We start from the raw sequence: 24,972 nt of genomic DNA on the forward strand, positions 1-24,972 counted from the left end.
ATATCTTGTTTTGTCATTACTAAAATTCCATTAAATTGGACTCCCTAATTTCAGTTTACTGCAACTTTAATTTTCTTCAAGTGTATTTCAATTCACAGGGGTCTAAAAGTCAGTATATTCAATCTGTCAAGTGGACTCTTCCAGCACATCTTCCTAAAGTTAAGTCCTTGTCTGTGCCTCGAATTGCATCCTGAATTCACAGCAGCATGAGACTATGCATACAGCATCCGATCATCAATCCTTATCTCTGCCTCTGTCTTCTGTGCAAAGGGCATAGAAGTTGTAGCACAGTCTAACAAGCCCCTCTCTTCGGTAAATGGGACATGCTATTAATCTAGAGATGTGTACTCTGCTAAGAGCATAGGTACACATTACACACATACCTACTGTCCTAGTTCCAGCCAGACAGGGATAATTTCTGCAGTAGCTGGAGGGGGCATGGCTAAAACCAGGAGATTGTTCTACATCACCTGACATCATTGCCAGGGGGGAGTGTCGTTTCCAGGGGAAGAGATTCCTTCTGGTCAAGAAAGCAAAGTGGAGGGAACAGTGGAGTAAGGCTGGCTCCGAGCCAGAGGGAGCAGTCCAGGCAATGTGACTGCAATCAGGCTCAGTAGCATTTTGCATGTGAATCACTCATTTCTACTCTTTTGTTATTAATATTGTTGCTGTTACTGTTTGTTTTCTTATCTCATTGCTGTTTCCAGTAATTTACCACATGTTCTTATCACAACCCATGACCTTCACATTTTGTACCTGCAATTCTCCCCTCCATGCCGCCTAAGTGGAGTTTGGAGTGTTTCAGTGGGAACATTAAATTTGAGAATACAATTCCTAAACCACGACAACCCTAATTTGGTGTCCAAGTGGGACACAAAGGTTATGATAACAGCAGATCTGCCCAGAGCAGGAAACAAATTTAATCCAAGAATTTGTTGTATTAGGTACAGAGCCACGGGCTACAATGTTGCTGGATCTGTTATGCAGTTGTGGTATTTAACCCTGTATATATTCCTACATGTGCTCCTTGCAGTCCTCTTTTTTAGAGCAGGGAAAAGGATCAGGATTACTTCGTTGATGTACTGTGTGATAACAGTTTATCACACAATAACATGTAATGATGGTCAATTGGGATTTGTATTCAGTGTTGTTCTCCTACCCCTGCCTCAGGCACAATATTTAGTAGTCCAGTAAAGATCATATCCAGTCTGTCAGGGGAGTAGGGAAGGATGACTTCCCCTAGACTTTTACCCCCTTTTCATTCTTCAGGCCTGTTACAACAGCTTTGGAGAATTTTGAATTCCATTTGGATGTTAAGGAAAGCATGTTCTTGTTGCTAACTCTGCCAGGTCTCTTCAGCACAGTCCACACCATGGTAAGAATTAAATAAAATAGCCTTTTAACATGATCTTTCAGAGATCTGCCCTGATGGTGGATAGTCACGAGTGGCATGGAATGTGGGAGAAAAAGGCCCAGTTGTTGGAGAAATCTGCTCATTGGAGCAGACTTGGGAGTTCATTCCTGAACAGCTACAGCACCCTGATGAAGTGACAGAATACTTGCAAGGAGAATGCTGTGGCAGTTCCAGAGAGGAGCAATTTATTGCAATGTGCTGGGCCCAGACTATGATTTCTTGGACATTGCCCTGTATCAGATAACACCTCAGCAGGAGGGCAATGAAAACACACCAGCAGGCACTGTTGGCCACTCAAAGTGCAGTTGAACCAGATCAACAACTTGTGCCAGTAGCAGGTGCCCCATCAAGAAATTCAAGACAAATTTAGTTCACTTAGTGAGGGATGAAGAGGAATAGGTTGCTCACAACAGGAGGAAGAAGCAGGGCCAGAGAGAATCACCTGATCCCTACCCCCAGATGAGCTGTAAGACACGCAAAAACATTTCAGCCACCAGTCAGGAGAGCCTCTTGTGACCTGCCTGTTCTGATGCTGGGATATCATAGTATACAGTATGAAACTAGAGGTAGTGAAGCCAGGCAATTGGGATGCCTGCTCCAGGATGTAGGCATTGGCAAGGGGATTGGAAAGAGGACAGAAACTCTCAGCCTCTGGAGGCAACAACATCTGTCAAGCATGAGGGAATGGTATTCTCTCATGGATGGCCTAATAGTGCACTGAGACAAGCCATGGAGAAAGGTATCCAGTACATAAGAGAATTAGCTGTGCTGGAGGTGATCTACAGGGATTCAAATAACAAAGAGACCCTTGTAGATCCAGATCAGATCCAGTGTCCAGAAACCACGTGGCACAAGTTTCTATGGAGCATGCCATCATCGTAGGCCAACCCTTTGGCACTGATGTCAATGAAAGAAGAAAAAACACTACTTCAGGTGATTGCTCGGCTTTGACAATATGAAGTTCTGTTTTCCTCCCTACCAACCTGTGCCTCAGCTGTGGAATGACTGAACAAGACTGTGGACAGACTTCAAAGACTCAAGCAACCTAGAGAGAAAATGTCCCATGGCCCTGCCAGTATAGACCAGAGTCTCTGCCATTGGAAGCATGTACCCCTCTGCTGGAGAGAGGGGTACACACCACAAGGTAACCTGCAGTTTTACCTGCCTGACCACAGACAGGACATGAGACAGTGGGATGGAAAACCCACCTCTGCCATAACAGCAGCATTACATCACACTCCTGCAAACCCACCAAGGCAAGCGCTACGTTCTTACGATGGCAGAAGCAACCACTGGATGGATGGAGATGTACCCTGTGCCTCATGGCACTGACAAAGCCACTGCCTTGGGCCTTGAAAAGCAAATCCTGTGGTGACATGATACCCCAGAAAGAACTGAGTCAGACCATGGGACTCATTCTAAAAATGGCCTCATAGACACCTGGGCCAGAGAGCATGGTAAGGAGTAGGTCTATCATAATCTCTCTCATGCACCAGCCTCTGGGAAAATTACATTATACAATGGACTGTTCAAAAACCACATTCAAAGCAATGGGTAGTGGAACCTCCAAACATTGGGATCTATGTTTAGCAGAGATCACCTAGTTAGTTAGCACTAGAGGCTCTACTAATTGAGTTTGCCCTACCCCATCAAAGCCTCCACATAACAGAGAAGGGGATAAAGTACTCATGATGCATATGAGGAATATGTATTAGGGAAGTCAGTTTGGGTTAGTCCTGCCACTAAGGCAAAGGCAAAGGCATCTGTGGGATTGTTTTTGCTCACGGACCTGGGTGTACATGGTGGGTAATGCAGAGGGACAGGGAAACACAATTTGTTCTTCAAGGGGATTTGATTTTTGGGTAAGAACCATCTGTAATGTTGAATTGTATAATATCAGTTACTGAATGATACTGCCTCTGTATGCCATAATCAATATGGACGAAAAGTATGGACTGCTGCAGATACACCAGTTGGGAGCTCCTGATGCAGCTTGCACACCCAACAGCACACCAGCCCTCCTGCCCTGGAAGACATCTAGGACAGACAGAATCCACAGTCATGGACTAAATGAACTCACCAGACATTCTGGAGGGATGGCCATTGACATGATACCAGTGCTTGTATATACATACGTAACCCCCCGCACACACACATATACATATATAGATACATACACACACATACACATATATACACATACACATTTATGTATAGAGGTGGAAGGTGTAGGATCTGGGCATGACATTCCTGGTATAGAATAAAGGGTGGATAATGTCCTAGTTGCAGCCAGGACAGGGTTATTTTTTTTTAGTAGCCAAAGCAGGCATGGCTAGAACACGGAGATTATTCTATACCACCTCATATCATTGGCTGGGGCAGAGGGAAGAGTCTCTTCAGGGGAGAAGGGTTTCCTTCCACTTGAGTGGGTGGGGCAGAGGGTTTGATGGGGTTTGTTGGTTCTGAGCTGGAGGGAATGGTTGGAGCAGCATGGCCGTAGTTGGGCCAGGTTGAGCTCAGTGAGCCTTTTGCATGTGAATTACTCTCTTTGTACACTTTTGTTTTTAGTATTGTTCCTGTTGTTGTTTGTTTTCTTACCTCATTTCTGTTTCCAGTAAATTATCTCAGCCTGTGATCTTTACCTTTTGTACTTCCACTCCTCTCCAGCCCACCACAGGGAAGCAGGTAGGGGCAGGGAGGAGCAAAAGGCTCAAGGTTTTAGTAGGAGCATACAGTAGTTTGGCCAGGAAGTGATTTTTCAGGAAGTTATAACTTGACAAACCAATTAAAAAGAGATATGTCTACATGAACCTTCAGGGGTTAAATACCTGAGGCTCCCAAGGAATGGCCTCTTTTTTCCTTCCTGCATTGGAACAGGTAACAGGGCCAGTCCTGGTCTGCTGTGCGACCCCCAGGGCCTGGTGCTGCCCCTGGCTCGCCACCCCCCCCACCCTCAGCTGCCATCAAGGGGCAGGGGGAGGTTGTCGCTTATGTCTGCCGAGCCCCTGATGGCAGCTCCAGGCGTGGGGCAGGGCTGGCCCTGCTCTGCCATGGGCTCCTGCCATGAGACCGGGGGTGGGCAGTGGGCCTCCGCCCCCGCCCTCCTCCGGTGACTCCCAGGTGGAGAGGAAAGGAGAGGGGCAAGCTGCTGCTCTGAGATCTCTCAGCCCTGAGAAGCTGCTACCTGGAAGAGATCACATGAGTACTGCGGGCCTGGGCAGATTTAACTCTTTTCTGGGAAAATGAGGCTTTCAAAGCTTAACCTTTCCCTGAGAGAGAGAAGAGAGGGACAGAGTGAACATAAAGAAGACAGAGCATGAAGTCACTGGAGAAAAGAATGAAAAGACTTTCTGGGATGAGGGCTTGAGGAGATTGCTATTTTAAGCTGAATTTCTCTTATCGAACCACGGAAATGAACTCTATATGTAGATTACCCTCTAAATCATGGGAAAGATATGCATTTACGGAGATGATTGTTAGATTTGTGTGGATCTTAAGCAAAGGTGTTTGTGATGGACTAAGTGATATTGATCTTATGAGATGATTGAACAGAGATGGAGATGAGGAGCCCTCTACACCAGTGAAGAAGTGAGCGGATATCTCTGTTCCTTGAGAGGAAGAATCCTTTGTCTTTGCAGTTATTCATCTTTAAAAGGTGACACCCCAATATGCAAGAGTCAGAGCCCCATGACCCATAAGCAGCTTGGGAACTGGTTACAGAAGCAGGTTTCTCCAGGCAGCTGTTTTTGTGACAGTTAAAACCCACAAAAAACTGTTCTAGGTTGTCAGTGGGATCCATTACTCTAAGAGAGGCTCCTCTCCTAAAGAACTGATGAAAGACTATTTTCAAATGGTGAAACTGACAGAAAATCACAGGTTGTCTCTTTATGTTGCTTGTGAAAAAGTGAAGAGTTTGTGGGGGGAGGTGGAGTGTTCTGAACGTTTCAATTTTTTTCCTTAATTTTGAATGCCCCATTCAAAATTAAGGAAATTTTTATAAGGAAAAAATTAAAATGAATGCCCCATTCATTCTTTTCTTTTAGGGTGTGTTAATAAAATCTATCTGTTTATCTTAAGTTTGGCCTGTTTTGCCTTACCCTCCTAATCCTATCTCACAGAGGGAAAACAGAGTAAACACTGAAACCATCACAAAATTAGTGCATTGGCTGGGAAATGGTCAAAATTGGTGAACGTGAAACTGCTACAGAGCACTAAATTAGAGAATACCATTCCTAAACCACAATAACTGTAACTACTTTACAAATGCATGGTAGGTAGACATACATATAAATGCCCATGATCTTAACGTTTCCAAGGCCCCATGACCTGGATGCCCCCCTGAATAACTGGAATTAGACCTCAAAAGTAATTTGTTCAGTCATTCTTGTGCACAGACTGTGAACATAGTATCTTTCCCATGCACCATAAAGCAAAGCTTTATCTGTTGCAATGTACATGCAAATGCATGGATAATTGTGGTTCTGTTCTCAAAAATCAACTTACTGAATTTCTTGAATTCTCTTCAATTTTCTCCCTGCCTTGTTGCAGCCATGAGGCCTGAGAGTGGTCAGTTGCCTACAGGCAAAGAAATGCCTAGTCATGGTGACTGGACCAAATAACCCCTCTCTGGCTCTCGGACCCTCTCTTATCTCCCTGTAAGACAATAGGTCACTTTCTACCCTGACTCATACCATTGGACCATTTCTCAAAACCTTGGTACCCTATATAAACCCCACTTTTGCCCAGCTCAGTAGAAGAGCTGTCCCTGAAACCCTTTGCAGAGGATGCCAATAAAGACGCATCTGTGGAACTTCATACAGCACTTCTCCTCTCTCTCCCTGCATCTGTCAAGGCACTTAGCAAGCTTATGAGCTGAAAATCACAAAGAGCTGACACTGTAAAGAGCTGGAATCACTGATAGCTAAGCTGCTAACTATTGCCTGTGCCTGGGAACTTCGCCTGAGGTACTTGGACAGGAGATACTTAGCAGTACACCCTATCCAGGAATACCTATGGCAGCCAGGATTGGACTGATCTTGAGACGCTCCGGGAAGAATAAACTGCCTAGCCTCTTTCAGAACACTGTATGAAAGGATTCAGGAAGAGAGAATTGGAGAGGAGTTTCTCTAGTTCCCAATTCTTCATACTTACTCTGGAAGTGAGATCAAATTTTTTCCTTAGCAGAAAAACATCATTACTAGTAATTTTTGTACTTAGACTCAAAAGCTACACCAGTGCAAAGAATTTATTTTGAGAAGACTTCCTCATGATTGCCCCATCATAAAATCACAGTGAAAGTTCAGCAATGATGCCAACAGAATTCAGCTCAGTGAAGACTGCAAGGGAATAGCAGAAGTTTCTCTAGATTTTCCATTTAAAATGGAAGTGAACTATTGGTAATATAAAAAAGTGTAAGAGCCTACTACTTCTCTGTTCTGATCCAGCTGGATTAATCATGGGTACTTATTTATTCACAGGAATCTGCTGCTACTACTTACATGTGCTCAGGGAGCAGATGTTATGAAAATGCGGTGGTTTTTTTTTTGCATTATCATTTTTTGTAACAGAACCTACATGTTCTGTGCATTAGAAAAGATAATTGCCACAAGAAGTTCAATTTCTAGTTTTAAAAACAGATTTTAAATCCTTAAGATTTTTTTCATCTTTCATGCAACCATATCCTTGGTACAATAAAACTTCCTCTTGAAGTTAAAATCAAAATTCTAGAAAGGCTTTTGAATTTCCTTGAGGACCAAACAAACAAACCCCAACTATTTCCCACTGTTGTTTTAATTTAAAAATGTCTGCTTCCAAACATCTGCTTCAGGAATTGTCTTTAAAAGTTGGTAAGGATTTTGGTCTTTTACTACTTTAAAGAATGCTGTTGTATAACTTTCTGTAGGGATAAAAAGTGAGCTGAAAATTGTAATAAATATTAATGAAGCACGAAACCCTACATCTAGAGGTGATTCCACTATGAAGAATTATGTTTATTTGCTGTAAATGATGTGGATATTCAAAGTTATGTAGAGGACTTAAAAGCAAGCAAAAAGAGAAACTGGACCTTAAGGATTTTTTTTAATGTTTTCAGAAATAGTGGTGAGGGACTAGATACATTTCCCATCATTGAGAGACAAGAATGTTGTTTGTTATGTGATACTGTTCTTTAGTGATATATATTTACATTTAATGTAATGAAATCCCTACCATCACCAGAAAGAGGTTTTTTTGGTAATTGCCACGAAGAAATCACAAAATAGTTATTGTCTCTCAAAAGACCACACAACCCACAAATCCATCTCCTTACAATTAACTCGTTTCATTCAAGAAGGACAGCAGTATTCACCATATGGAGAAGGCTGGTTAGTACTTGTGGCAAGCTGGAGAGAATAAGTGAATTTAACATAGTGATGGGTAATAAGGAGGCAGACAACTGGACTAAAGTAGGAGTTGATACATGATAGAGCTGAATATATACAGGGTCCTTTATCACTGGGGCTGAAGTGACACCGGGCCCCTTTTCCATGGCTAATGAAAAGCCATTAAGAAAACTGAGAAAACCCATTGAGGAAAGCTCTGTGGGGACTCAGTCCTGAATTTCAAGCAAGGCAGGGAGAGACCCTCATCTTTAAGAAGAGTATTGCTGTGATCTCATTTGTAGAATGGGTGTTTACAGTGGACCAATGGTTGCTAACACTTGTTTCATGGGCAATGAGTCTCTAATATTGTTAAGTTCTCCCAAATTTTGCTTTCCATGTATACAGACACACACGTGTGTGCACACACACGATTACATATATAGAGCAAAGAAATATGCAGCTCCTGAACTGTGACCTCATCAGGCAGTCTGTGAGTTCACACATCCCCGTCCAAGGAAAGCTAAAGAGTTGTAAGGGAAGAGGAGGCATCATCCACTAAAGACAATGCAAGAAATGAAAAAAGGATAGATGGGCTAGAATAACTAAACTAAAGGATGTGTGTAAAACCCATGGATGGTTTCAGATTTTGACTCTAAACCATCTACTTATAGCAACTCTAATATTTCTTGAAGCACCTCCAAAAAGGACTGGTTATTGTTTCTCACTTCAAAACCTGAAACCATAGGTTTTTACACACATCTTTAGTTAGTTATTCCAGCCCATGTACCCTTTTCTAGCATAACCGTACTGCCATCTACAGTATATACTGAGCAGAAAGCATGTTTCTGGCAATATTGAACAATAAAACAACACAAAAACTGTGTTAGTCTGAGATGGGAAATTGCACCTATTATTCTGAAGTTATTTCTTGCCATGTGACAGCACTGTCAAGTCCTCTATTCAAACACGGATATTTAAAGTCTTTAGCATACACAACTCTCTTTAATTGCCATGCCAGATTTAAAGCCCTTCAATCCCAGATATATCATATCTAACAACACTCACATAGAATAGCATTCTTCAAGCACCCACAAAAAGCAAAAACTTGCGTCAAAAATTATTTCAAACTGTTGAATTATCATCACAATGAATTTTCTTGTTGGGATTTTTTTCTGCTGCTACTTTCTGCATATCCAAAGGCTGAATTACTAAATCTTATATTTTCCTAAACTCCAAAAGCATTTACACAAGACATCCTGAAGCGTAGGCCTGTGGCTATCTCTCTAGGATGTGAATTATAAATATGTGTGAAGAGTGATAAGATTATAAAATAAAATTTGATTTGCAATTGGGAAAAAACAAAGCTGATCAGTGGGGAGACAATATCTCTGCTTTTATTTTATTCACTGTTAGGTACATTTATAAAGCGTTTATATCATGCCCAAAAAGGTTTATTCTCCCAATCAAACAAAAAGAGAAATAGCTTGAAATTTGGATTGTAGAAGAATGGTTATGTTTTGCCTTTTTTTAAGTCTTTTTCACATTAATCTAAGTAGATAGGAAACAAGAAAAAAATTATAACGGTCACATACCCTGATGATAGCTACCTTTCATCTTTTCTGAAACCCATTTTGAAACTACAACTCTACCTCTCTCTTGCCAGTGGATTACATTTTTTCACGTGGTTCCAGGATAAGAGCAACACAGCTGCAATGGCTATGGTGTTCTCATGTACTCTGGCATGCACAGCTCTCATTTGGAGGACACTGAGACCACAGAGAGCACTCAGTCACAACATTATTGTTGCACATTTGCATAGATCATTTTATCAAGAAAGATAACAATGGCATTTTACAAGTACTGGACACACACCACCACTGAAATGTTGCCAATCTGTCTCTCCAGGGTAGTGAAAAAATACATGGCAGTCAGCAAGCTCAGTGGTGAAGGCAGTGTTTTGGCTATAACAGCAGCATTAACCATTTACTTGCACAAGAACAAATAAAAGATGACTAAACTCAATCTTTCTGCAACATCCTGTCAGTATTCAAAAAGCAGAGCCAATCACCAGAGTAATTGGCTGAAGAAAACCCAGAGTTTGAGTCACTGTTGTAAGAATATAAACCCTATTGGTCTTAGCAAGACAAGGGTCTAAAAAAATTTTGTGATGCTTGCTTTAGTTCAGGAAAAGGAAACAGTAAAACAAATTTTGATTGTTCTTTAAGAAAATAAGCAGACTTCAAATGATCCATTTAGCTTCTGCCTGGTGAAAAATTCATTATTGGTACAGTCAGCCAACCACTTCCATTGTCCTATTTCCTCCTCAAGGTTTCCTATATGTTATATAAAATGAAGATCTATCCATGTTTGGGAGGTAATACAGGCTTGGTCTTGAATTACAGAAGTTAATTATCACCTGACTGCATTTAAAATATTTGTAACAGAATAATATTGAAAAAAACTTACTCTAGGTCAACTGAACCCAGAGTCTGGATCAAAAAAGTAGTACCCTGAGAAGCCTACATGTGAGATGGCAAGTAAGAACTTACTTAAAGCCACTAGATAAATAGGTAACAAAAGCAATAAAATTGAAAAGTTTATCACAAAACTGTAGAGAATGCAATGCTTTGAGGACTACAAAAAGAGGAATTTCAGAGGACCCAAACCAAGTCAGTTTTTGCAGTTTTAATGGACAGACAGAACAGGTATGGGCTGCACACAGTGATCATACTTTTGTGAAAGAGACAGCCTGAAAAATTAGAGGAAAAAGGTGGGCAGGAACTTAGAAGTAAGTTTGAAAAGATAGTGTTGACATGTATGTAAATAAAGGAGAAATTATGAAGAAGAAAAAAGTAAGAAATATATTAGAGGAAATATAGACTCCTTAAATTCTGAGGCAACTGGTGCATCCATCTACATCTCTGCAGGGAAGACTTTTGTGATCAGTTCTGTTGGGTTACAGTGTAAAATGCAACCCAAAGTACCTATTCTACTACCATGTATAAAAACTGTTAAAATGGGTGCAGGGGAGCAGTGTTCTTTATCTTCTCCACGACTCAGCCCCGATAACTCCCTTGGTGAAGCAAGAGCCATCTCTGTTAATGGGCCGTCAAGGTCTCTCAGCATGACTCACAGAATCAAGTTGTCCCATTGTGAGATGCCCTGCCCTGAGGGAGGAACCAAGCATTCCTGCATATAATCTGAGGTTTTTACTGTGGAATAGTGTGGGGTACTGTGGAACATGGGGTTATATTTGCTAAAGTTGTTAAGGCTTATGCTCACCAGAAGGCCCTGAGGGAAGGGCACAGTGCAGGCCAGATGGCTAGAGGTTGGTTGAGTGGTGAGAGGCAGTGAGGACTGAGGGGAGAGTCAGTTGAGTGACAGTTGGAAATGAGATTGTGATTGCCTGGAGGAATGCATGGTCAGCGTATGAACGGGGAGCTGATTGCGTGAGAGGACATGGGGACACCTGCACTGCAACTGAGCCAGCCAATGGGTGCCCTTCCTCTGTTAAGGTCTGTTAGGCCTTGGTTTGGTTTCAGATATGACCCATGGAGATTAAAGGTATAAAAAGGGGCGATTTCTGCAATAAAGGGATCTTCTTTGGATGCGTAAGGAGGTCCGTGATGAAGCACTGGAGCTCATCTGGCAAAGCCCAACTGTCATCTCTGACTATAGGCAAGGTACCTCAACTTCCTTTGCCTCAGCACATATGCATGCAAAAACAGCTCTGTAACCCCAGTTTATAGTTATTTGCTGCTGTTAGTAGGATTTTCTCTTAAAACTTTCATGCAACAAAATGGCAGTTCCTTCACATGTGCTAAATGATCCCTTTAAAATTTAAAAGAACTCATAAAGTATCAAGACTAACCCAGGAAGCAAAGGCCTGTATTAATTCTAGTGCAGACCAAGAATTTAATTTGTGCGAGTTTTACCTGAAGACTCACAGGGTAATATTTCTCTTATCTTGCACATTTTCAAACAGTTCATCTCATGCCTTTTTATGACAGGAAACGAGTAATATGAAATCAGTCATATAGGTAGCAGCAGCAACATATCCTTTATCAAAACTGTCTGTCATTGAGACAAAAACCCTGTGCCTCTCACAATCTCACATTTTTCCATTCTCATGATTATTCTTCCATCTTAATTGCCTAAACTTTTTTTTTCCTTTTACTATGTCTGACGCTAAAAGCAGAAGTATTTCCCAAATGCTGTAACAGAAGTTATGAGATATTTTAGACTGTGGTCAGACATTGTTTTCCAAATGAACCTGGCCAGTAAGTACTTAAAAATCTTCAAAACTGATTATAAAAGCACCTTAAATCTATAACCCATATGAAATCTATATATTATGTGATGTAGTGTATAATCAATAACCCAACTATACACACACATGTATATAATTTAAATCAAGAATTGCATGGCCAGTTTTAGGTTTCTAAATCCATTTTATAGCTTCATGACCTGCAGCAATATGTCCAGCACATTGGGCTGTGGCCTCCTGTCCCAAAACAGTCGGCTAGCAGAGCCTGCAGCACACATGCTGCTAAATAGTACAAGTCAGGCTCCTGGATTTCTGCCATGGGAATAAAAAATAATGCTGGACTTGTTCCCATGTATGCATTTGAGGTTTACTTCTCTCAAAGACAGTCCCTGACCTTGACTGTGGTCTTTTAAATTTATGGATTGGTAACAGGGAACTGAAAAATGAAAACACTTGAAGTTCCTTACCCTTCATTATTTACCACACCAGATGTCTGCTGGCAAGTGTTAGCATCAGCCCAGTTTTACTCTGTAACACTGCTTAGGTAGAAGAATTGCACTTTATCAGAGACGGTGTGATTGCTGTCTTTTACCAGGTCCAGTATTTTACTGATCTGGAACTCTTTGTCCAAGGGATCTGAAAAATTTATTGTTGGATACTCCTCTTTCAAGAGCATTTATCTCTTGGAAAGTAACTACCAACTAGTTTTTGCTAGACATGCACCCCATCGCTTTGCAGGTCAAGCAAAGTTGACCTGATTTTCAGGAAACTGTTGAAATCAGTGAACTTCAGTCATCATAAAAACATAGAAATGCAAAGTATCTAAGTGTAATATAACAGTAGATTTTTAAGAGAGACCTTCTATTGTCCTGAAATGGTTATCAGAGGTTACAACTTTTAATAACCAGGCTCTAAAAATCCCCACTTTTTCTCTTCTCTACATCATTAGTACTGGGACCAGTTCTATTTAATATTTTTATAGATGACATGGATGAGGGCATTGAGTCCTTCATTAGTAAATTTGCAGACGACACTAAGCTGGGAGCTTGTGTTGATCTATTGGAAGGGAGGAGGGCTCTGCAGAGAGACTTAGATCAGTTGGATGGTTGGGCAGAGTCCAACAGCATGAAGTTTAATAAGTCTAAGTGTCGAGTTCTACATTTTGGCCACAAAAATCCCCTACAGCATTACAGGCTGGGAACAGTGTGGGTGGACAGTGTTCAGGCAGAAAGGGACCTGGGGGTGCTGGTCGACAGCCGGTTGGATATGAGCCAGCAATGTGCCTTGGTGGCCAAGAAGGCCAATGGCATCCTGGCCTGCACTAGGAACTGTGTGACCAGCAGGAGCAGGGAGGTCATTCTTCCCCTGTACTCGGCGCCGGTAAGACCACATCTTGAGTACTGTGTCCAGTTCTGGGCCCCTCAGTTTAGGAAGGATATTGAGATGCTTGAGCATGTCCAGAGGAGGGCAACAAGGCTGGTGAGGGGCTTGGAACACAAGCCCAATGAGGAACGCTTGAAGGAGCTGGGGTTGTTTAGCCTGGAGAAGAGGAGGCTTAGAGGTGACCTTATTGCTCTCTACAACTTCCTGAAGGGAGATTGTAGACAGGTGGGGGTCGGTCTCTTCCACCAGGCAGCGACTGACAGAACAAGGGGACACAGTCTCACGTCAGGGAAGGTACAGGTTAGATATTAGGAAAAAGTTTTTCACTGAAAGAGTAATAAAGCACTGGAATTGTCTTCCCAGGGAGGTGGTGGAGTCACCATCTCTGGATGTGTTTAAAAAAAGACTGGACATGGCACTTAGTGCTATAGTCTAGTTGAGGTGTTAAGGCATAGGTCAGACTTGATGATCTTAGAGGTCTCTTCCAACCTCATTATTCTGTGATTCTGTGATTATTCGCCCCATGTCCTTCACAAAAGCTTGTATATTAAATTCGTTTTGCTGACTAATGACTTCTGTAATGGAGTAGACAATTATTCAGTTCCTAAAGAAAATGGACATTAAATACAAGGATAAATTTCAGCTTTTTTTTTCCTGGGATTAGCTTTGGTTTTGTGTTGCATCTGTTACCTTACCTTCCATAAGAGCACAGCCAGCAATAGGAAGATGAGAATTCCCACCAACAAACTGATGGCAATGATCCATCCAACAACATACCCACGAGGCTCCAGATTGTGCAAAGCCTCAAAGACCACCTACAAAGCAATTAGAAAAAGATCTTTTTAGAATTGGAAGTTGTATTTTTTTTCTTGTACTTATCTTATTAAACACATTGTATGATGGCCTCACTGATCATATCTCATCTGTCAAACAAACAGGGAATGCAGTGCTTTACATCAATTTTTCCCAAAGGATTTAAAGCTTTCAAGTGGATTTTGAGTCATTTGTTGTATCCAAAGAATATCAGTCTCCTCTCCAGCATAACACTTATCCTGCCAACCCACAACACTGAGCTTGTTCAGGTGCTGGGCCATCATGTGCACAAAGTTTTGCATGAAAAAAATCCATCCCTTGGATTGGCAGGGATTGGCATGACATCTTGCATGGCTTGTCTTACTCATTATGTTCTGGTCCTGCCAAACCCCCTGATGCTTCACATAAAGTATCCATGATCAGTTTCTTTGGGTTAGGTTTTCTCAAGTGAATTTCTTCCCATTTGTTGTCAGGGAGATGCTGGGGTGGCTTTCTAGATAAATAACGATTAAGAAACAAAAGGAGTAGCCAAGCACCCTGATATATCCATGAAATAGTTTTGGGGAGGGGAACAGGGGTTTGGAGTTTCTTAGCTGGTGGGAGTAGTCATTTCCCGGCTGGGAGCAGAGACAGTCATGTGGGGTTTTTTTCACCTAGGACCTCCCCCATACAGCGGTTTCAACATTGCCATGGAGCTTCGCCTGCCACCTGCTTATAAGCCCATTGCTTGCAAGTCCTGGCTGCCCCACTGACTGACACTTCACTAGCTGCCAGCACCGAGAGAGACGAGCACAGTGCATGTGGGTACCTGGGGGTGTCATTCCTTCCCATCCCCTCCCCGAAGCCCCTGTGTGGTGAGACGCCTGAAACCGGAGCTGCCTCCGCTGGACCTCTTCTCTGGATGGTAGTGCAACATCACGATAAAGCCCTGCCTTCCTTCCCAGCGTGTACCAGCTGCAATTAGCAGTGGCAAAGACTGATCACCACTCGAGTGGGTACCTGGGGGAGTAATTTTCCTTTTCCTTTCCCTCTCTCATCTGAGCTGCTAGTACCAGGACCAGGGAGGTCCCACTCTTGCATCAGAGTGCCCCCTGAAGCCATGAGGCAGGTACAGCACCTTCTCTGCTTCAACTGAGTCACCATCACCCCCTGTTGTGGTTGTAACTATACCAGAGGAGAAATAGCTTAATGGGTGGAAAAAGTCTGTTTTGGGGATTTATTTTAATCATCGTTGTTGTTGTCTATTCTGTCTTGTTACATATATGTTGTTCCTTTTCCCATATTCTTGCCTGGAAGCCTTGAAATTTCTGAAGTCACAATAATTTGGAAGGAGGGGTCATGTTTCCATGTTTCCACTTTCCTTGGCAGATATTTGTCTTTCAAACTGCTTGTTAACTACTTTTTCCCCCAAAAAACGGGACAACCCATACATCACTATTAAATATAAATCATCCCTGCTATGCTTTACAAGACATATTGTGTGAGAGGCAAGGACACATGCAATCATGGTTTCTTCCAGAAATGCTGGGAGCTGTTCTCTCTTCTTCTATAGCATGTATGGGAGGGAAATACAGACAACAAAGAGTCTTCCCACCGTCTGTCTCAAGAAGACAATGGGAACAAATTACATTATTCATATACTCTATGTGAATTTTCAGTCTATTATTTCAATCAAAACTAGTTCCTCAGTGGAAAACTCAAGAATGTCGCTCCTCAGTTAGGGATATTTCTACATTAAATTTTGCAATTTAATATCCAGCAAATGCAGAGAGAGAAGGGTGTTTTCATTTGCTTTGTCTGGCTTTATTTTGCAAAACCAAGCAGCTAGTTTTCCTGCCTCTTTCACAAACCACTTTCACCATCTTTGCTTAAAAATGCCAAAACCATTTTGTAGATATGAACTGCTAAATCAGGTTTTTTAAAAAAATTAACTGTTAAAAGTAAGTGAAAATCCAGGAGTTATATTCACATAGAATTATGCAATCCCAAGATGAAAGGCCAGTGAAAAACCCCTAAGATACATTCACCCACTGCTAACCCTGTTCAAACAGCTTCATTTATGAGACAGAAAAGGCAATGCAATATCATGCAACTTCTATGAATCTTGAAGGTGGGCATTCAAGAAAAAGCTGCAAAAGAAAGGGGATGGCAGCACTGGTACAGGGCCAGAGATGCCCTGGGTTCCCCAACCATGCAGATTTCCAAGCCTCAGAGAAAGCCAGGGGGATCCTGAGTAAGTGCAGGCAACAGCTCTTCTTTGAGTGGGAGATGGGAGGACAGCCTTTCAAGATCCCACTAACAAACATTTCTCTCTTTCCATAAGCACACGTAGCCTTAGCAAACAGTGACGAGAATTACAGGCACAGATGAGAGGAAGGGGGTCCCTATATTTTCTCTCAGTGTTCCAATAAAGAAGTACTCCAACATCCTTCATCTCAGTTTCACAGGTTAATTTAATGCTGATTAAGATAGCAGGAAGAATTTTCTGGAGGAAGAATTTGACTATAGCTGATTTATACACACTGCTTTTTTCTGTCAATGAGATGTTATCAGGCATTTCATAGAATGACAGAATGGATAGGGTTGAAAGGGATCACAGTGGGTCATTTTGTCCAACATCCGTGCTCAAGCAGGGTCATTCTAGAGTACATTGTACAGAACTGCATCCATATGGTTCTGGAATATCTCCAGTGAGGGAGACTCAACTGAAAGTGAAACTGTGATTGGCTGGACATGTGGACAGCGTATGGGCAGAAAGGCGATTGAATTGTAGAACGTGTGGACAGCAGCAGTACAGCTGGGCCAGCCAATGGTTGCCTTCTTCCTGTTAAGTCCTGGTAGGTCTTGATTTGGTTTCAGTTATGTCTGGTAGAGAACAAAGGTATAAAAAAGGTGTGGGTTCTACAATAAAGCAATATCCTTTGGATAAGGGGGTCTGTGTCGCTTTGTTCCCCATTGCTACAGATTGGAAGATCTCTTAAGGAAGGCACAGAAGGTGTACATCAAGAGAGATGAAGAGAAGGCCAAGGCATCCACAGAGTTCTGGTCATGTTGAAAGGATGAATCAAACTCTTAAAAGAACTCTGGTTAAGCTGATGATTGAAACCCAAATATCATGGATAAAATGCCTCTCTTTAGCTCTGTTAAGAATTAGAACCCAATCCTGGTGTCATGGGTTGGTGCTGGCCAAATGCCAGTGCACCCATGAGTATATGTTTTTCCTAACAACTACTGTGGGATGTGATCAAGAACGGAGCAGAGCAGGCCCAAAACTTGAAAATAGAAAGAAAACTTTATTAAACTACATAAAAACAGAAATAGAAAAAAAACAAAAAAAAAACCAAAAACAAAACAAAAAAAAAAAAAAAACCAAAAAAAAACCAAAAAAAAAAAAAACCCCAAAAAACAAGCAAACAAACAAAAAAACCCACACAAAAAACCCCACACCTAAACACACAAAACCAGAAATGAAAACCTTCCAGAACATTTCTTCTCCTACCCCAATTTCCACCCTTCCACACTCAAACCAAACCCTAGGTTCTCAGTCAAAACAATCACCACTCAAAAAAACTAATCTTCAATTCAGCAAGGGAGAGAGGAGTCTCTCTCGCACCATAGACTCCCCACAGGAAACACAGGTCCACCCTCCCATGTTTCCATGTCACCGATAGCACCGCCCAGAGAAGTCCGCCAGGGTGACACCCTCCATCCCATGTCCAGTGCTCTCACTACTGTCTATGGGCCAAAATTGCATATAGGGCTCTTTTAAGGATGCTTGGCCAAGTCTCATTTCAGAACAGCAGTCCCCCCCATTTTCCTCTGGGGCTGAGGGTTCCAAGAACAGAGATCTTCCTTGAAGGCAGAGGGTGCTGCCACACCCTCTTCCTCTCTTCTCTGTTTGCTCCACTCTTACTGTGGCAGTCACTGCAGCAAAGTCAAGCCGACTGCATCCACCCAAATACAATTTATGTTCAAGAGGATTCAGGTTCAGTCTATGGCTAACATTATGCAAGAAAAGTCCAGCCCAAAAAAGCCACTCCTCTTCATCTCTGCCCATCTGGGATTCTTTTCATCTTCCTTTGACATCTCAGTCCCAGGCTGTCTGTCTCTCTCTTCTCTCAAACCACCAGCCAAGAGAATCAACGTCTGGAAAGTTTTCTTTTGCTAAATAAAAAGTTAAAAGTCTCTGGCTCTTGGCAGGGCCGCAGGCTCGGCACTCCCCCAAGCAGCCGGGCACCTTCCCCCCCACCCCCCGCTCCTTCTCTGCTGCCGACTGCTGGCAATATCAGCTCCAAAGCGGCAATCTCTCCCTGGGTGGGGGGGAATGGGGACGGAAAGCACCTCCACAGTTTTCCACCCTTCCATCCTGGATGGGGGCTGGCTCAGCTCCAGTCTCTTTCACTCTCTTCTCCCCCCCGGGATACCGGCCTACCTCAACCTGGCCACACGGTTTCCCTCCCACTCCCCCACCCAGCCTTGTAAGCTGGACAGGGGAGGATGTGCTCCTCTGCAACAAGGAACAAAAAAAGAGGGCGTCCCTCTGAGAGTCCTTGCTTTTAACACCCTGTGTTCTCAGAGGCGTATCCAACCTCTCAGTGGCTACTCCAGGTGCCAGCATAAAACCTGACCACTAATTGGTTTGACCACAACTTCCTGGAAAACTCACTTCCCCCTCAAACCAGGACACCTGGTCAGATCTAGGAGTCTCACCCTATGAAAGGATGTTTGGACTACCCTTTCTGACCTTGCCCCAGAGAGTTGTCACCTATGAGGAAGGGGAAGCCAATGTCAGAAAATACATTATGTCTATATCATAGACCTTAGAAGGGCTAAGGCGTAAAGGAGTGATTCCTCAAACTACTGCTCTGGATTTCAGAATTCATGTTAATCCTGGAGATTGGGTAATGAGCAAGTCATGGAGAGATCAGCCTCTAACCTCTCAGTGGGAAAGTCTCTTTCAGGTTTTGCCTACCACTGAATCAGCTGTGCAAACCGCAGAGCAAGGATGGACTTGTCAACAGAATTAAAGGCCCGGTGGAAGAACCCAAAGAATATACTATAACATCCAGACTGAGTGAGACAAGACTGACCCTTAAGCGGAGACCAAGATATAACCAGAGAAGCACCAAGATGTCTGAAAAGTAGAGTCCGGCTTCCACCAGCCAGCTCAAGAATTAAGCAACACTTTAGGCAAGGAATTTGAACCATATCAGTTATTGATGTAGTTGTCCTATTTTACTGGATGGGGTCTGCAAGTATCTGTTGAGCGGAAGCACACAGGGAACAGTGAGAGGTGCTGGGGTGGTTTACTTAGGACAAGTGGTGTAAGACAAGAACCAGAGGGCAGGACCGGGTTGGCCCGTGTGTCCATCACCGAGAAGATTATATAGCTCTGCTGTAGGCAGCAACCCTGTAGGCACGGTAAGGTGGGGACAAGTAAGCTATACTGGGCCTCTATAGTTTCTCTATTGTCTTTTCCCTCCAAAATCTGATATGGGTACAATTGACAAGTGGACTACAACAGGGACTAGAGGGCAAGATTGAGTTGGCCTCTGTACTTGCCACTGAGATACATCTGCTATGGGTGGCAACCCCATGGGCATGGTAGATGGGGGTAAAAAGCCATACTGGACCTCTGTAACTCCCTTTTGTCTGCTCTAACTAATTCCACCAATCATTGTGCTTAAAACCTGAGGGTTTTTTCTCCAGTTCCTTCTGTTCTCACCCACATCAAAAGACGCTATTATGACTCATCCAAAATTTAATTTTGACTCAAGGGAAGTAGGAGTGGATCATCGAAAATGAATTAATTGCTCAAGCAAAATGACTTATAAAAAAGAAAAAGAGGGGTTTGTTATAGATAGGTAATGCGATGGTTGGCTCTCACAATTAAGGGATCAATATTATGTGTATGTTAAGAGGAGTTTTATTGATGTATAGTTAAGTTATTGTGATATGTCCTCCCATAGCTCTCTTTCCCCTTCCCCCAAGATGGTCTTGGTAGCCGGGGCATTTGGAGGGAGGGGCATTTTTTACTAGGAGGCACAGCATGGCAACACCTGACCTCCAATCAAGTTGCAAGAAAGTGATCTCCACTAATGGACAGTGAAGAAGAGTTTACTGGCAGACTTTGGGGGAGGTTAGGGTTACCTGATGCAACACCAAGAGTATAAAAAGGTGGAGCAGCCATTTTGTGAGTGAGCATGTGGCAGTTCAGTTCCATGCTCCCAGCACTGTTCTTTCGCCTTATTCAGTCTTTTGTTGTATTTTGTTGCGGTTTAATAAACCTTTGAAGTTTTAAAAGTGAGCATTGCTTTTCACAATCATGAATACTGTCCAGTACCACAGGCTGCTCCTTTCAAAACAGACATGGAGAACAGGCCCAAGTCAGGAGTTCTCCCTGCTGCAGGCAGACAGCTAAAGCTTAGGTACATGAATATACATTTAAATCTCTTTGCATAGAGATATGCATATAAAGACACCTTCCAAGTCTTCACAACCATAAACTTACTTTTTGAAAGTCTTTTTTGCCTTCTTTTTTCCCCCAAAATATATTTTATCATTGCATATCTAAATTCTGAGCAGAAAAAAATCATGGAGGAAAACCACTTGCCCATGTTGCATTATCTTGGTTTAAGACAATTTAACAGGAACACTCTACAATGATTTCTCCCCTTAGTTTTAACCAATCCCTACCCACCAATAAGAAGAAACTGAAACTAGTAGATGTAAGTGAAAAAATACCAGTTTACTAGCAAGCAAAACAGCAACAGGCAAAAAACCACCAAAAAACAAAACCAAACAAACAACAAACAAACAAACAAAAAAAACAAACAAAAAAGTAAACAAACACTAGATACAAAATTGCTTAATTTCAGAGACCCCCACCAAAGAGAAACTTGAATTTGCAGAGTGGCCCATCCTACGATGCTGGCTACCACAGCTGAGAGTGTGGTTCTAAAGACAAAGGGAAAATGGCAGCAAACCCTCCCACAAAGGTTACTTATGAAGCAGCTCTAGCGGCAGATAGGAATTGCTGGTGTATGTGGGATCAGTGTTGCCGCTTGCTGCCACCTCCTGGACTCTGCCAGTTTTGGTGTTGCTGCCTTGGGTCCCTACTCAAATGGAAGAGGAGAGAAGGAAAGAACAGACTTTCTGCACTAATGGGCTGTGGCCTGGCACCAGACCAGCTCTGGCTTAGTGCTGGCCGCAGATGTTGCAAAATTCACTCTGAATTTTTGATTGCAAAATGTAAGTTCTCCCCTTGCTACTGTTGCAAGTAGAGGCAAGAAAAGGCCAAGAGTCAAGACAAACAGGGAGAGAGATGGAGTCGGGCCTGAGTGCCCCAAATTTTAAAAAGCCCTGGGCACGACCTCTCCATTCTGGTTTCTGGCTTAAGGGTTTTAAAGAGACAGTAACAACTTTGGGCATAGGGGATAGAGTAACATTTTGGGTTAGCCAGATATACATTAAACCTGAGCTGGACATAAATGAACAGTGAACTCTATCCAGAAGGCAGGAAAGGTTCAAAGGCTTGATGGAGTATACCTATACTTAGTGGACAGCACCAGACAGTAGCCTGAAGCTCTACAGGTCACTGTGTTGCAGGACTTACATACATTTTATCTGGAGTTGCCTTTTCAAGCAGTCGGCTTTGCATTCCCTCACTTTCAAAAAAGGAAGACTCAGAGGCACTTGGATAGTTTTGTTGTAGTAAAATCAAGTTAATTCTTCCTTCCACACTTCCAAAGGCAGTCCTTTTGCTCCTTCTCTTCCTGCATACAAGCAGTGAGCAGAAAATGTGGACTCCTCAATCTAGTATTTGACTACTTGTTCTCTTGGAACTTATTGTTGGTTTTGCTCACAGACTGAGAAGACGAGAGCCAAACCTTCACGTAAACTCGTATGATGAAGAAAATAAAGTATACCTCCTGAAAATATGACTATTTCAGACAATATATACGTATGCTAATACCACTGTCATCACAGAGCCAAATCCAAACTCTAATCACCTTCTTCATGTGATTTGTCTAAGAGCTCAAACAGCCTGTTGTAACCAGAGCCAAAAAAATATAATTATAAATCACATAAAATCATATCCAAATCCAGATAAATTATTCCTGAGAATTGCATAAATGCCTATTTTTAAAAAAATGGGTTAATGTCAAAGACAGCCTGCTACCCAACTTACAGATACTCACATACACTTTTGCACCTCCCTTACAAATTGTCTATTGAAGTTTCTGACAGAATTGGTGTTTATATGGGTGGTCCACTGGTATTTCTTATACTATCATAAAAAATATCAGCCTTCCTTTTCCATTTGTCTTTTGTCTCCATTTATCTTCTTTACAGAGAGTTTGCATTTTGATACTGTACACTATAATGTAAAAGTGGCAATTGAAATAATGGTACCTGGTCCAAAAGAACCATTTAAATGTGATAATAAGTCCACATTTACCCATAGAAAGCAATGCTGAAGCTGGCATATGGAAATACCATAAAGCAGAGAGGAAATGGCACTCATATGAGAAAAGACTTGAAACTACAGATTAATGTTACATGGCTACAACATGTCAAGCTTGCACTTTTACAGCTAGGGCTTCCCAGGAACTGGAAGCAAGCTCATTTGAAGATTAAGATACCTTCCCAACACACATAGTGCACTTCATAATGCAACTCAAGCCTTGATAAAAGGTTTTCTGAGAATAGGAAAAGGACAATATCTTTTTTTTGCTTAATGTGATAAATGACATGGGATAATTTGTGTTTATTGTATATATAAAATGTAAATTAAGAAATATTCTGTAAAATAAATGAGAAAGTTGGTCGGGCTTGGGACAGACGGATTTTTGGGATGGACAACTGCCTCTGCCAGGAATTTGGGATGAACAATACCCCTGTCGGGAAACCGGGAAATACAAAATTAACAATAGAAAAGAAGGTGGATCTGGAGACAGATGGGCCTTCTTGGACGGTGGAACTGTGAAGGATCCAGCCATTAGGATCGATATGGATCTTGCTCCACCATCTGGGAGACGCCTCTCCATTCATGATTCTGAGAAACTGAATTAACATTCATTCTCCCTCAGAAGAACCATTCAACCAACATTCAACCGAACAGACAGCGGAGAGGAACTCCCATGAATATGAAGGACAAGACAAAAGACAAAGAAGATGTGGAAAAATACTCTGCCCCCAGCTAAATAAACTGTATATAAGGAAACCCCGAAAAGACTGGATTTGTGAACGGGGGAGTTACGGTGCACTAGAGGCCGTAGCTAAGGTTCACACAGTGCCAATCCCGGGACTCGACACTGAACTTCCGATTGTTGGCTGACTCTAAATTTTGTTTTGTTAATTCTTGATAATTAATACAAGTATTTATTAATTTCAAATTGGCTAAACATTTATAACAATCTTATTTTCATTCTTCGCTAAGCATTGGCTAACAATGAAATACAGCAGAGCTTGCATTCCTAGAAAAAAGCATTTCTAAATGTTGAACATTAAAAAATAGCAATCTTACAAATTTTACAGTGTGCCTATCATTCTAAGATTTTCTAAAACCTTCTACAGTTGAAAGTATTTGTCATAAAGATACTGTCTTCTTCTATTTCAGCTGGGGCATGGGTATAACACGGGTATAACAGTCCGTTGTTACTTCAGTGATTAATGATATTTTGCCATACAATTACAAGATGTATTCTGTGCATGCTGCAGAACTAAGGAGAGGCCAGGCAATGTATTAACACTGAAGACTGCAGGCCACTTATAAGGCACATTCCCAGTAATGCCTAACTATATTTTTCATTTTAACTTCCAAGTCTATTGTATAGAATGGTACAGAAACCTGACAAAGAAAATAAAACAGAAGCGAAAAAAGAAGTTCCTGTCATATAAAAGAATTCCTTTCTCTGACAGGTCTAATGAAATAGAAATTCAAGACTACAGTTACAAACATGATTGTTGAGGGATACATCTGGTGCAAGTAGCTGGGTTTGCAAGCTGGAGACTGAGATGCCAATTTAAATGCAGGTTGAGCCCTTTGTAGGAGTCCAAGACAAGAGGCTGTGAACTGTGTGGTCCCAGCCAGGTGAATTGACAATGAGACACAGCAGGAGCAGTGAACTGCCAGACTTTTGGATAACAAAAGGCAGGAAGACCAATGGCACCAAAAAGTAGGGTCCACAGCAGGAGCAGAGGACTCCAGGAGGAAGAGGGAGATCAACACAAAATGTGGTATCAGCCCATATTGATTTTTACCAGCTCAGTACAAGAAAAAAAAGTTAAATGAATTTCTGAAAGTTTAGACATGCTTTTGCATTTTCACAGCTCCCAAAATATCATTAACACTTCTAAATATTTCATTCTGGCATATGTGAAAAAAGACATTGCTGAGGTTTCAAGTCTCTTCTAGGTTTTCAAGGGAAATTTGAATTAGATTAAGGCAAATAGTAACCCTAAATCAGGAGGCTAAACCAAATTTTTGCATTAATACCTAAGGGTATTTTAGCTAGTACAACACAGATCACTGGTTCGATATAACATCATTCACTCTGTTGACATGGTTATTACAGAGAGCCAGGTGACAAAAACACAGTTCCCAGTACTGTTAGTCCAGTCAGACAAAGTCTGGGCACTCTTGTGGGCCAGCCTAGGCACAAATTCCAGTTTGTATAGAGCTCTCAATGATTTTCAGCCCACGGGGATAAGGAAATATTTCTCTTCAGGTT

The 24,972-nt window shown here is 42.0% G+C and overlaps 1 protein-coding gene and 1 long non-coding RNA gene across 2 annotated transcripts in view; one reads left to right on the forward strand and one right to left on the reverse strand.

The window, feature by feature from the left end:
- Positions 1–24,972, forward strand: part of LOC134554452 (uncharacterized) — a 36,701-nt gene extending 11,729 nt beyond the window's left edge. The window contains exon 3 of the long non-coding RNA XR_010081251.1: positions 19,188–24,972. This is a non-coding gene — a long non-coding RNA (uncharacterized LOC134554452). The remainder of the gene's footprint in view (positions 1–19,187) is intronic.
- The window catches only part of ITGA9 (integrin subunit alpha 9), a 241,550-nt gene that overhangs the window by 6,198 nt on the left and 210,380 nt on the right, over positions 1–24,972 (reverse strand). Inside the window, exon 27 of the mRNA XM_063404980.1 lies at positions 14,119–14,238. Coding sequence (XP_063261050.1) covers positions 14,119–14,238 — 120 coding nt within the window. The remainder of the gene's footprint in view (positions 1–14,118; positions 14,239–24,972) is intronic.

Source organism: Prinia subflava, chromosome 1 (assembly GCF_021018805.1).
Source record: "Prinia subflava isolate CZ2003 ecotype Zambia chromosome 1, Cam_Psub_1.2, whole genome shotgun sequence".
Lineage (NCBI taxonomy): Eukaryota > Metazoa > Chordata > Aves > Passeriformes > Cisticolidae > Prinia > Prinia subflava.